The sequence below is a fragment of the Sycon ciliatum genome, chromosome 3 (assembly GCF_964019385.1).
Source record: "Sycon ciliatum chromosome 3, ocSycCili1.1, whole genome shotgun sequence".
Taxonomy (NCBI): Eukaryota; Metazoa; Porifera; class Calcarea; order Leucosolenida; family Sycettidae; genus Sycon; species Sycon ciliatum.
In genome coordinates this window covers 35,393,609-35,405,797 of record NC_088645.1, presented here as the reverse complement: position 1 = coordinate 35,405,797, position 12,189 = coordinate 35,393,609, and the positions used below count along the sequence as shown (strand labels likewise).

At 46.4% G+C, this 12,189-nt stretch overlaps 1 protein-coding gene across 1 annotated transcript; it reads left to right on the top strand.

Moving 5' to 3' along the window:
* The first annotated feature begins 4,997 nt into the window (after positions 1–4,997).
* LOC135812057 (uncharacterized) lies at positions 4,998–11,834 on the top strand. Its single transcript, XM_065325383.1, has 2 exons — positions 4,998–5,210; positions 8,526–11,834. The coding sequence occupies exons 1-2, from the start codon at positions 5,012–5,014 to the stop codon at positions 11,258–11,260; spliced, it is 2,934 nt and encodes a 977-aa protein (XP_065181455.1). The 5' UTR covers positions 4,998–5,011; the 3' UTR covers positions 11,261–11,834.
* Positions 11,835–12,189: the final 355 nt, after the last annotated feature.

Below are 12,189 nucleotides of genomic sequence, written 5' to 3'. Positions count from 1 at the left end.
TCTCTATCTCTATCTCTATCTCTATCTCTATCTCTATCTCTATCTCTATCTCTATCTCTATCTCTATCTCTATCTCTATCTCTATCTCTATCTCTATCTCTATCTCTATCTCTATCTCTATCTCTATCTCTATCTCTATCTCTATCTCTATCTCTATCTCTATCTCTATCTCTATCTCTATCTCTATCTCTATCTCTATCTCTATCTCTATCTCTATCTCTATCTCTATCTCTATCTCTATCTCTATCTCTATCTCTATCTCTATCTCTATCTCTATCTCTCTCTCTCTCTCTCTCTCTCTCTCTCTCTCTCTCTCTCTCTCTCTCTCTCTCTCTCTCTCTCTCTCTCTCTCTCTCTCTCTCTCTCTCTCTCTCTCTCTCTCTCTCTCTCTCTCTCTCTCTCTCTCTCTCTCTCTCTCTCTCTCTCTCTCTCTCTCTCTCTCTTTCTCACCCTCCCTCTCTGTCCCTCCCTCCCTCCATCCATTCCCCTATCCATCCATCCATCTGTGCTGCGCTGATGATTCCACAAAGAACGAAACTGTTCTGTCCGTGGATTGAGAATTTCGCTCCTGCTCTTGTACCAGTTGAGCACTCTTGTGTCAGGTCGTGCCTTTGCTGTTTGCGTTATGCAAAGCTCACTGATTTGTCAGTTTGAGCACTCTGGCAAGCTACGTTCGGGCCTGGTTTAAATGTAGCCTTGAATCTCTCTCTCTCTCTCTCTCTCTCTCTCTCTTCTCTCCCTCTCTCTTTCTCCCCCTCCCTCTTTGTCCCTCCCTCCATCCATCCCCCCATCCTTCCATCCATCTGTGCTGCGCTGATGATTTAACAAAGGACGAAACTGTTCTGTCCGTGGATTGAGAATTTCGCTCCTGCTCTTGTAGCAGTTGAGCACTCTTGTGTCAGGTAGTGCCTTTGCTGTTTGCGTTATGCAAAGCTCACTGATTTGTCAGTTTGAGCACTCTGGCAAGCTACGTTCGGGCCTGGTTTAAATGTAGCCTTGAATCTCTCTCTCTCTCTCTCTCTCTCTCTCTCTCTCTCTCTCTCTCCTCTCTCTTTCTCCCCCTCCCTCTTTGTCCCTCCCTCCATCCATCCCCCCATCCTTCCATCCATCTGTGCTGCGCTGATGATTTAACAAAGGACGAAACTGTTCTGTCCGTGGATTGAGAATTTCGCTCCTGCTCTTGTAGCAGTTGAGCACTCTTGTGGCAGGTAGTGCCTTTGCTGTTTGCGTTATGCAAAGCTCACTGATTTGTCAGTTTGAGCACTCTGGCAAGCTACGTTCGGGCCTGGTTTAAATCTAGCCTTGAATTATTCCCGTAGCTATGCAGAAGAGGTTACTTCAGTAACGTCTGGCGCTAGCCAGGGTCCACACAGCTTTAATTTGGTTTTTGTGTGTTTGTGTGTTTGTTTGTTTGTTTGTGTCACGCCTGGCGCTATCCGTATCTGACGGCAAAAAAGCATAGGATGTTATAAATTTTTCAATTCTCCTTTTTTTTTTCAGGCATATCCTGGGATTCGAACCCGCACTATCGCCCTACATGCATTCCCCCATACACTTCGCATTCATACCCATTCTTCCAAGTTGCTTCACGTTATTATCTTGCGTTTGAAAGCCCTATTTGAATATTGCGGGCAGCTGTATGTGGCCAGCTGTGTTTGATGGTACGGTACGGTACGGGAGACGGTGTCGTATTACCCTCGATCGTACCTGTCCCGTACCTATCCCCTACCGTACCGTGCCATCAAAGACGGCTGGCCACAATGCATATTCAAATAGGGCTTTCAAATTAGGCCTTGGCGGATAATGCTCGAAAAGGTGGCAGATTCTGCTTTTTTTGCACCGAAATTGGCAGAACCATACAAACCTTATGGCGGGCAATTCCTCGAATTCTGCTCCATTTCTTTATCCACATACCAAACATGCATGAAACTTACCAGAAAAAGTACCGAATTCTGCCAATTTTTCTGCCGGCATTATCCGCCAAGGCCTATTTTGAATGCAAGATCACAATGTGAAACAACTTGGAAGAATTAGCATGTATGCGAAGTGTATCGGGGGATGCATGCAGGGCGCGTGATAGTGCGGGTTCGAATCCCAGGTTATGTCTAAAAAAAAAGGATTTTTTTAAAGAATTTATAACATCCCTATGCTTTTTTTTGTCTAGGTCATCAAGGCAAAAAAGCATAGCGTAGGGCCCTGAGCTTCCAAGCTCTCTCGTTTTATTTTTCATTGCTATCAGGTTCGGCCTCATGTCCTCTGTGCTGCACTGATAAGTCCATATAGGATGAAACAGTTCTGTCCGCAGATTGAGTATTTCGCTCCTGCTCTTGTAGCGGTTGAGCACTCTTGTGTGGGGTAGTGCCTTTGCTGTTTGCGTTATACAGAGCTCACTGACTTGTCAGTTTGAGTACTCCCCTCGATTCCATCCCGCGACAGCGCGTCCACTACAGCGCGAGGCATTTCAGCGCGACCACTTCAGGGCAAGGAATTCAGCGCGAGGTAGTGTCAGCGCGAGGCACTTCAGCGCGAGGTAATGTCAGCGCAAGGCACTTCAGCGCGATGTCCTGTCAGCGCCAGGTAATGTCAGCGCCAGGCACTTCAGCGCATATATGTCAGCGCGAAGCACTTTCGCGAGTACTATTATCGTACGCACAGAATTAGTGGTCTCGTCTGCACTCCCGCTAGCGGGATTTGGTGATTTGGTGATTTGGTGATTCTTTGACAAACTTGTTTTCACATAGTTTATTGAAATTATTTAGTAGGCATATAGCGATATGACAAGAGAATCCGTAGATTAGAAATGAAGAAGTCGACCAACATTCGAAAGAAATTCAAAATTAGTGATTTCCCCATTTGCACGTCTGACTTCCAGAACGCGAACTCGATTGTTAAGTCGAGTGTATGGAGCTTTCCCGACTGGGATGCGCTGGCCAGCTTGCATCTGGCTGGCAAGAAGCTCCGTACGCGAAGCCTCCTTCTTCAGTTGCTCCAACAGCACCCAGACGTTGGGGTGGGCGATGTTCACCTTTTGGCTAAATCGATGGTGCTATCCCTCAACACAGTTGTTGGTCCTGACGTCCCTTCCATGGCAGCACCATAGCGACATCGGAACGTTAGCATTCTCGTTCGCCGTCAGCAGCACGCTTATCAAGGCGATAAGTGTAACCACCTTGGCAGAATGCCGGCTTGCCCTTGGCTGTCTCAAATCGGTTCAATTCCATTTTTGAGAGTTAGCTTGCATCGAAAAATTATGGGAAATTATGGCTTATCCCCGAAAATACTGTGTCTTTTATAGGGCGACAGGTGTACATGGCAGTGGTAATACCCCGTGCAAGTTGTCAATAGTCATTGATAGTCACTAATACCGGTAGTCACTAATTCATTGGTGCCCGTACGTATATTAACATGTACGGCGCTGAAGTGCCTCCCGCGGAAAAAATCTGCGTTGAAGAAATTGGAGCTGACATGTCCTGCGCTTTAAAATTTCGCGCTGAAATCATTGGCGCTGTCAAGACACGGCGCTGAAATGGCACCGAGCTGAAATGCCTGGCGCTAAGGCGGTCGCGCTGAAGTGCACCGCGCTAACATGGACTCGCTGTCGCGGGAGGTTACCCTCCCCTCCGCCGAACACTTTAATCTCTTCGTGATCCGTTCTGTGACTGTATATTTGTCTGCATCTCCACACTCACGCGCACGCGTTCGTGTGCATTTGTGTGTCTCTGTGTGTCTGTTTGTGACTGTGTGTGTATCTGCGTGTGCACACACGCACATGTGTGTGTGAGAGTGTGTTTGTGTGTGTGTGAGTATGTGTGTGTGTGTGCGGGCGCTCGCGCGCGCGCGCGCGCGTGTGTTTGGTTTAGACCAGGCTTAAATTGGTGGTGGTCAATTCATCCGCCTTCCAAGCTGTTGCATGCTTTAATTCTAATACTAATTGCTATGTTTAACCCTTTACCGTTTTAGGTATTTGTACAGCAAAAACCGACCGTCATTGTTCATGCCGTAACTGTTTTATTTTTCACTTTTATTATGTACAAAATGGGGTGATTCTAAAAGTAAAAACCCTCAGGAATGCGATGCAACAACTTTCAAGTCCAGAAAACGAACACAGATTTCACTATTTAGCACTAATAATTATTTGGATTTATTGCCGATCGGGCAAACTGTTGCAATATGCAATAAATCAGATCCTTGCACTGGAGTGGCTCCCTCAGGTAAGTGGATACCAGGTTCGTGCTCTGGGTGGAATGCAGGAGTGTTACCAGTCACAGCTTAGTCAGCATTGTCCCAAGTATTGCAAATATCGACTAGTGCAGGTTGCACCGCTGGCTATACATAGTACCTGTGCACCACGACCTCTACCGTGACGACGGCCTATTCCAAGGCCGAATCCTCTCTCTCTGCCACGTCCCCTTCCACCATTAGTGGCACTCATCTCAGCGACACTGTCGTCGTCTGTGACATCCATGTCACTCTCACTGGCGCTGCTTTCACTCGCCATGTCATCGTCAGAATAAATATTTTCAACAGGATTGTCTGGCTCCACAAACTCATCTTCGCTGGATGAGGCAGCGACAGAGTCGTCAGGAAGGGTCTCCAGAAGCGAAAGAGCTTGCTCCGCGTCCATGGCTTGCACAGCAGGGCAGACAGTCGTGAGGCCAGCTCAAGCAAAGTCGAAATAATCTGCAGGCAATACCAAAAGTCGCAGGGTACGCACTTTTCCCAAAGCGCATTTTTCAAGTCGCGATTTTCGCGATTTTTTATATTGCATCACACAAAAAAATTGTCAGCACCCTCTAGCTCTGCGCGTACATCTTGGCTACCAGTAGGGAAAATCCCAGCTCTCTGCGGTGAACCAGTCCAGCGCTGTGCGCATAGAAGTCATCGACCGCGAGCGGTCGAAATTTGTACGTACAAACGGTAAAGGGTTAACTGTTTGCAATCATATCTTCAGAGATGTGCATGTGTAAGTAAGATTGTATGTGCGTGCATGCGTGCGTGTGTGTTTGAACATATGTTTACGTCCATACCAGTAGAGGAGGATCATGGAACAGAAGAGATGAGTGAAAGGGAAATGGAGCATGAAATATCATCATCAGCTGAACCAGTTGCAGTACTGGTTCTGAGGCCCATACCATTCCTTGCAATGGTGACAGGATTGAGTCTTCTTATCCTTGCTGTCATCAGTGTCTACTACGGTTTCAGCTCACCAGGTAAGATCTAGTCTCTCTGCATCAATAATGGCAAAAACACTTCTGGCCTGTCCACTTTGGAACTGTTGGTTCGGGAACTCATTGCAACACTTTCGTTTTCCATCCTAACCCCTACTTATCTTTATCACTGTTGTTAGCTATCACCCACTCTCTTACATTGGCCAGTGTTTCCACTGAGTCTTAACCTTTTTGAGCACGCGTCACGTTCTGACACGTCATGACCACTGCCACTGTGACACGCGTGACATTCTAGAACGTCACGTGTCAGTGCGGAACTACATCGATACCGCGTTTCTTCCGTGGCGTGGCGTCGAGCTGTACCGCTGCACAGAGGACTGCTAGGATGTACGAGTACAGTAACAAAAAAATGCGAGTCGCTCCGTAAGTTTGAACTGGAGTTACATGCGCGTGCATACATTTCAAAATACCAATTTCGCGTAAAACTACCTTTATGAAAACGGTCATAACTTTTGTAATCTTTGTTCTATTTCCAAAACAAAAACAATTCTGTGCTCAGGATACATAAAATAATTGTTTGAAATCAAGTTTGCTCACAAAGAGTGAATGTAAATTTTTTACTGCGTGGCAGAGGTTTTCAATGTGCCTGGGCTCAAAAGGTTAAGATGATGCAAAAAATATTAAGAGAGCATGTATGAGAATACCAATGTATGTGGGCAAATCGATTCTCTCCGATTTCGCTCAAAATTTCCCTTTATATTCCCTTTGAGGTGTAGATCGATTGTACAAAATCCTTGAAAGGGAGGAAGGGAACCTTGAAACTTGCATACCCCTCAAAAATGGCCGAAATATCACATTACTTATGGGTCTACAAACGAGTCACGCCACAGCGTATACGAACAAGCTAAAAACAAATCTCCATCAGGCCAACATTGCCTCACCTTAAAAGACTTCTTGGAGCAATACCGCTTAGCCACGCCAGGATCCCAGAAGACGAGGGTCATCACACCCTGACGCCACAAATGATCATCTTGAAATTGCCAATTTACAAGCGCTGGCAAAACAGCCAGCTACGTCCTCAATTGGCAAGAACTATACACCGGCAGATAGTAGAACACCTCTTCTAGCGTAGAGGATATGCCCCCCATCTTCCTTTTGGGGGTTTTCTTGAAATAAACGTTTTTGAATTTTTCCACTCGACCTTGCTGAAATGCGGCCAAAGTCTTGCCTGCGCAGGAAAGCTCGCCGCTCCGCGACGTCTCCTCAGCAATATCTACTCCAACACTACTCCCAACGCTGCAGAACAAAGGGTATTGTTGACTCTGACAAGGAAAAGCAGCGGTGATCACTTGTCACTCCAAACGACAAGCTTCTCCTTGCGCCACCAACAGTTTTTGGTGCGACTGTTGATGCAAAAGTGTACGTAATTCCTTCTTATTACCCCTTGCCAATACCTCCCTGTTTCTGAAATCTCCTATCTTCTCTGCGTACACTCTCTGGTCTGCCCTGCCAACTAGCCTTAAATCATGCACAGATATTAACCTCTTTAGCACGACGCTACCTGAATGCGCCCGACGTCAACACCTGTAAAAGTCGCATTCTCCCATGAAAGTACTAGCCGCTGAAGGATCGATAACTTTACCTTCCCTTGGACGAATTCCACAATATTGAGCTTCCTAGAAAGGTCTTGAGACGAGGGACAAACTTTTGTCAAACCCGGCTCGGAGCGAAACCAAAGCCGCGTGCTACAGTCTGGCAAACGTCATCCACTAGTTAGACAGACTTGAGCACGGCCAAGACTAACCGAGCTCAAATATTCAGCTGCCATTTCGGTCTCCTTGCTCGCATCGAGCTCAAATATTCTGCGAGGACTCACGGGATCCACTAGCATCATTTAAATCTTGTTTCCATGGCAGCAGGTAGCGCAAAAATGATCCATGATGGAAAATACGTGTTCTGCAGACTGCGCAGAAAATCGAGCGGAAATTTGCCGTGTCGAGTCGCATATCTCAACAACCGGTAATCGTATCGCTTCGACGATTGTTTCTATCGGTAGCAGAGAGTTTTCTCTTGCGGATACATGTTTCGATTGTGAGAATCGACCAAGTATTGAGTGAGTTACGATAGTTTGAGCAAGTCTCTATGGACTCAACACGGACCCCACGACTATGAGATGCAGGTTCACTGTACAGTGTACAGCGCGCGTCGTACTAGTAAGACGGCCGTGGAGCATGCAACTCATGTGTGTCGTACTAGTACGACGCTCGCGCTAAAGGGGTTAAGGAATGTACTCGGATAGAGAGCCAAGAATTAATTTATACAACAGAGAAAGGACCAAGGAACTACAAGTTACGCTATGCTGTCCACTAACACCACCAGTTACTAAACAATCAGCTCATGCGATAACATTGCACGACACTGACCGACGATACTGACGTTCTACAACTAACTGGCTAACAGCTCTAGCACATCTTGGATGCGCACTCCAACAGCCTTCCAACTTGGAAGCTTCTAAGTTATACAAAGCATCTAAATTGTCATAGTCGAAGTACAGTGCTGTTTTCTGAGGCGTTCACTTTTCATGATTCTTGCTCGCATAGCTTCCCCTTTTATTGATCTTCGCATCTTTTGAGCCACACAAGTTGTGTGGAATGTTGCTTTGCGTTCTTGAATCGTGGCTTGACCGTTTTGTCCAATGGTCTTGCCAGTATCGACTTCGACATGCCTGAACATCCGCCAATGTCCTTCACAGCTGAGACTTTCAACTCGTGCTTATCTTGGTTGCGCTCACCTTCCCCTCCTGTTATTTCTATAACTTAGAAGCTTCCAAGTTGGAAGGCTGTTGGAGTGCGCATCCAAGATGTACTAGAGCTGGTAGCCGGTTAGTTGTAGAACGTCAGTACCGTTGGTCAGTGTCGTGCAATGTTATGGCATGAGCTGATTGTTTAGTAACTGGTGGTGTTAGTGGACAGCATAGCAACTTGTAGTTCCTTGGTCCTTTCTCTGTTGTATAGATATTAAGGAGTTCAAGCTCTAGCTTCTCTGTCCTAAATAGTCTCACCATTTCGTCATGCCTCTCCCTGCAGTAGTCTCTTTTGGTCTCTTTTGTTTCTCTCCTTATAATTTAGTTCGCCGTGGTTGGCTACCACCCGACTTCTCATAAATATCGGCCGTTTTACGATGAAAAATAATATCAGCGAAATTATCCTCGCTATGGTGGTAAGGATGTGTAAGCGAAGTGAGTTGCGAAGGGAACATTGGGGAACGGTGAAACTGATCGGCTTTCAAGTATGGGTCAAATTTGTTTCAGCTATGCCTTTGCCATTTTCTGTTCTGTTGTTTTGTTCTTGTTTCCAGCTTCACTCCACATGGGTCGTGCTGAAAAGCTATTGAAGATTCGCTACGCCAAGGCCAATAAAAACTATGCACCGATGTTTGGAGCGACCAAAGCCAATACAGTCGACAACATCTACATCAACCTTGTCATGCTGCCGAAGAGCAATCTAAGCGACGAGTTCAAGAATGGATTTGAATCCAGCTCCGACGACATGTGGCGGACGGAGCATGCCTTCACACGTGCAAGCCAGAGAATGCAAGGAATCGACTTGGAGTCTCTTCTCGACACCACCCGTCATGACCAATCACCCTATTCCACAGGTCAGACTCTCGGCACGATAGTCATGGCTAGTGCTGGGTGTGGGAAATCGTTTGTTTTTACGAGAGTGGCACCGATAAAATGGGCAGCAGGTGAACTGTGGCCCAACAAGAAACTGCTCGTTGCAAGAGAGTTGCGTTTCCCAGACGTGCACAAGGCTACATCCCTGAGTAAGCTACTTGGACTAGACGGTATCGGTATTGAAGACAGCAATGCTCAGCAGGAGATCTGTGATCATGTTCGTGAACACCCAGAGAGTCTAGTGCTTATTCTAGATGGTCTTGATGAGGTGAGCCTGAAAGACTCGAGCAGTTTTGTCTATGATGTACTGTTTGGCAAGGAGTTGCAGGGAATTCATCTCATAGTAACATCTCGACCATGTGCCGACATTTTCCAGTTGTCAGTATTACTTCACTTCCACCATCACATTGAGCTATTGGGTTTCAAACAAGATGATGTGGAGATGTATATCCATAACGTGTTAAGCCGGGAGAAAGCAGAGACCCTGGTCGCAGAAGTTAATCGTTCGGCTTATCTGGCTGGGATGATGGCGACCCCATTCATGGCAAAGGAAGTGTGCGAGCAGTACCACTCTGGCTTGGATGTGCCACAGTGCATGACGGACATGTTTGAACAGATGATTGTGCAGATCATCAACCGGAAATACGACCGAGCACATAAGCATTGGAATGAAATACCTGTTAAGGCAAGACTGCTGGTGATGGAGATAGGACAGTTTGCCTTCAATATGCTAGCTGAGAAGCGGATGATCTTCAACGATGTCGATCTCGAGACGCATTCTGTCAGTGAAGATGCCTTCAAACTAGGTTTGTTGGTGTCAGGCGAGGAATCTCTATCAAGGAATGTTGCCAGGCAACATCGATTCAGCCATCTGACCACTCAGGAGTATTTGGCAGCAATCTACCTAGCCAGACACCCCACACTCGACATCATGAACAGTTCCAGAATTATTCGACTTGTGGAAATCCTTGGTGCAGAAACTGCACATTTGAGAACATTCTGGACCATGCTTTGTGCCCAGCTGAACACTGCACAAGCCGAATGTCTCGTGAACTCGTTATTAACACGACAGAAGGTACAGGAACAGGATGAAAATGAAGAAGAAGGAATTGTGCACCTCTTTCATCGGTACACATCAGGTGTTCAGAGTGAGGACCTGGTTCAATCACGGAACATGTCTGTATATTTCGAGAGGTCAGAAAAGCAGCGAAGATATCTTCAGAGTCTTTCTTTCCACTCCTTTGCCGAGCTGGCAATGCACCAGAAAAGGGCTAATTCCCCGTTGCCATCGATACGAGCATTGCTAGCATCTAGGCAAAAAGTGGTGATCAGCACATTGCAGCATCCTGCAGAGGTACGCTCGATCGACATAGCCCTTCGCCATCACCACCAAGATGCCCGTGCAGTGTACATAGAAGGATGGACCGTGGGCAGTAGCGGTCATTTTCCTTCTTCCCTAGCGAACTGCAGTGGTATACAAGTGTTAACAGTCCACACTTTGGAGATGTTCCATGGTAATCTGGCTGCTGTGAACTTTGCTGTGCAGCATTCCGCCAGCAGTCTACACGATCTGACTCTGATTCACTGTCCAATATCTGACTCTCTGATTGCCGCAATCTCATCGCATCTCCAGCTTCATGTGTTGGAACTCTGGTATAGTCTGACTACTAGCAATGCCGGTGCTTTGGCCAGTGCATTGTCTAATCGCTCAAGTTTGCGAAGGATCGAACTGCGTGGTAAGATGGACCTTACAAGTGATGATGTAGCTGCAATCTCTCATGCACTTCACCGATGTAGTAACCTATACTTTGTTCGTTTTTTTGCCTGCGGTGTGACTGCATCATTTCTACCGGCCATCATGACATCTCTGCACCACTGGAAACGCTTGCAAGTCTTGGATCTCAGCAACAACAACTTCAGTGACACTGATGCTTATGCAGCTTCTCAGTTCTTCTCTGCGCTCTCAAGACTCCCAGTTTTACAATCGATTAGCCTTAGACGGTGTCATTTCTCTAAAAGTACTGGCTTTGCTTTTGCAACCAAACTGTACACTATTAGCACCTTGCATTTCATAGATTTGTCCTATAATCCCAACCTAGGTGATGAAGCTGTTATAACTATTTTCCACGCACTAAGGCAATGCAAAGGCGTGGTAGAGATCTCTCTGATAAACTGTGGTCTGACGGCCGCATCATTGCCAGCTATTACAGCTGCTTTGAACAGCTGGCCGCAGCTGCTACGCTTGTGGCTCCACGACAATGACTTCAGAGATGTCACAGAAGACCAGGCCAACAGCTTCATTGCGGCCATTAAAGCACATAAGACGCTTGCTAAGCTAACATTAAAGGGCTCAGGTATGGTTGCCAATCATAATGGAGCATTTTTGGCGCTAAAGTCTGCTCAGCTTCCCCGATAACACTTTCTCAACGAAAATAAATTTTAAGATCTTGAACATAAACAACTAGGCAACAGGGAGACAAGAGCTTTGCAGCCAGGATAATGTTTGTTTTCTTTATTTGACTTCGCTTAAACCAAACTGACACTGTCCAGTGAAAAAGGAGCGAATAATTAGCGACATAATCCTAATGTTCTCCAGTTGATATTTTATTCGAGTGTATGATTAGCGACATAATCCTAATGTTCCCCCGTTGATATTTTATTCCCGTAGCTATGCAGAAGACGTTACTTCAGTAACGTCTGGCGCTAGCCAGGGTCCACACAGCTTTAATTTGGTGCTTATTCCCGTAGCTATGCAGAAGACGTTACCTCAGTAACGTCTGGCGCTAGCCAGGGTCCATACAGCTTTGTCTCAGTACTCTTGTCAGTTGTGTGCCTAGTTATTGCACTTTCTGACTGTATATAGTATCCAGTTACAGTGATGGAGAGTTACTCTTAACTCTTAACTCGTATCCTTATGTCCTTTTCCTTTCTACATCTATTTATGGCTCAACATCCGAGTTTAGAATTGAAAAATTTATAACATCCTTTAATATGCTATTTTTGCCTAGGTCATCAAGGCGGTAGACGGTGTCGTATTACCCTCGACCATACTTGTCCCGTACCTGTCCCGTACCGTACCATCAAAGACGGCTGGCCACAAATTAAAATTTAAAATTTCACGGTTCGCGTGAGACTCGGCTGGAAGCCGGGTTTTCCGCATCCGTAGGAACGCCACCACCCTTCAAGGATCAAGGCGCAGATGCAGCTCCTAAAACGGTGGGAGGTGAGTAGATCAGCTCACCAGCAAGTGGTCAAAGACCGAAAATCCCATTCACTGCATCCATGTTTTCCTCGTGCCAGGCCACGAGTTCCCAATCAACTGTGGGTCGCAGCACGGCTGGAAAA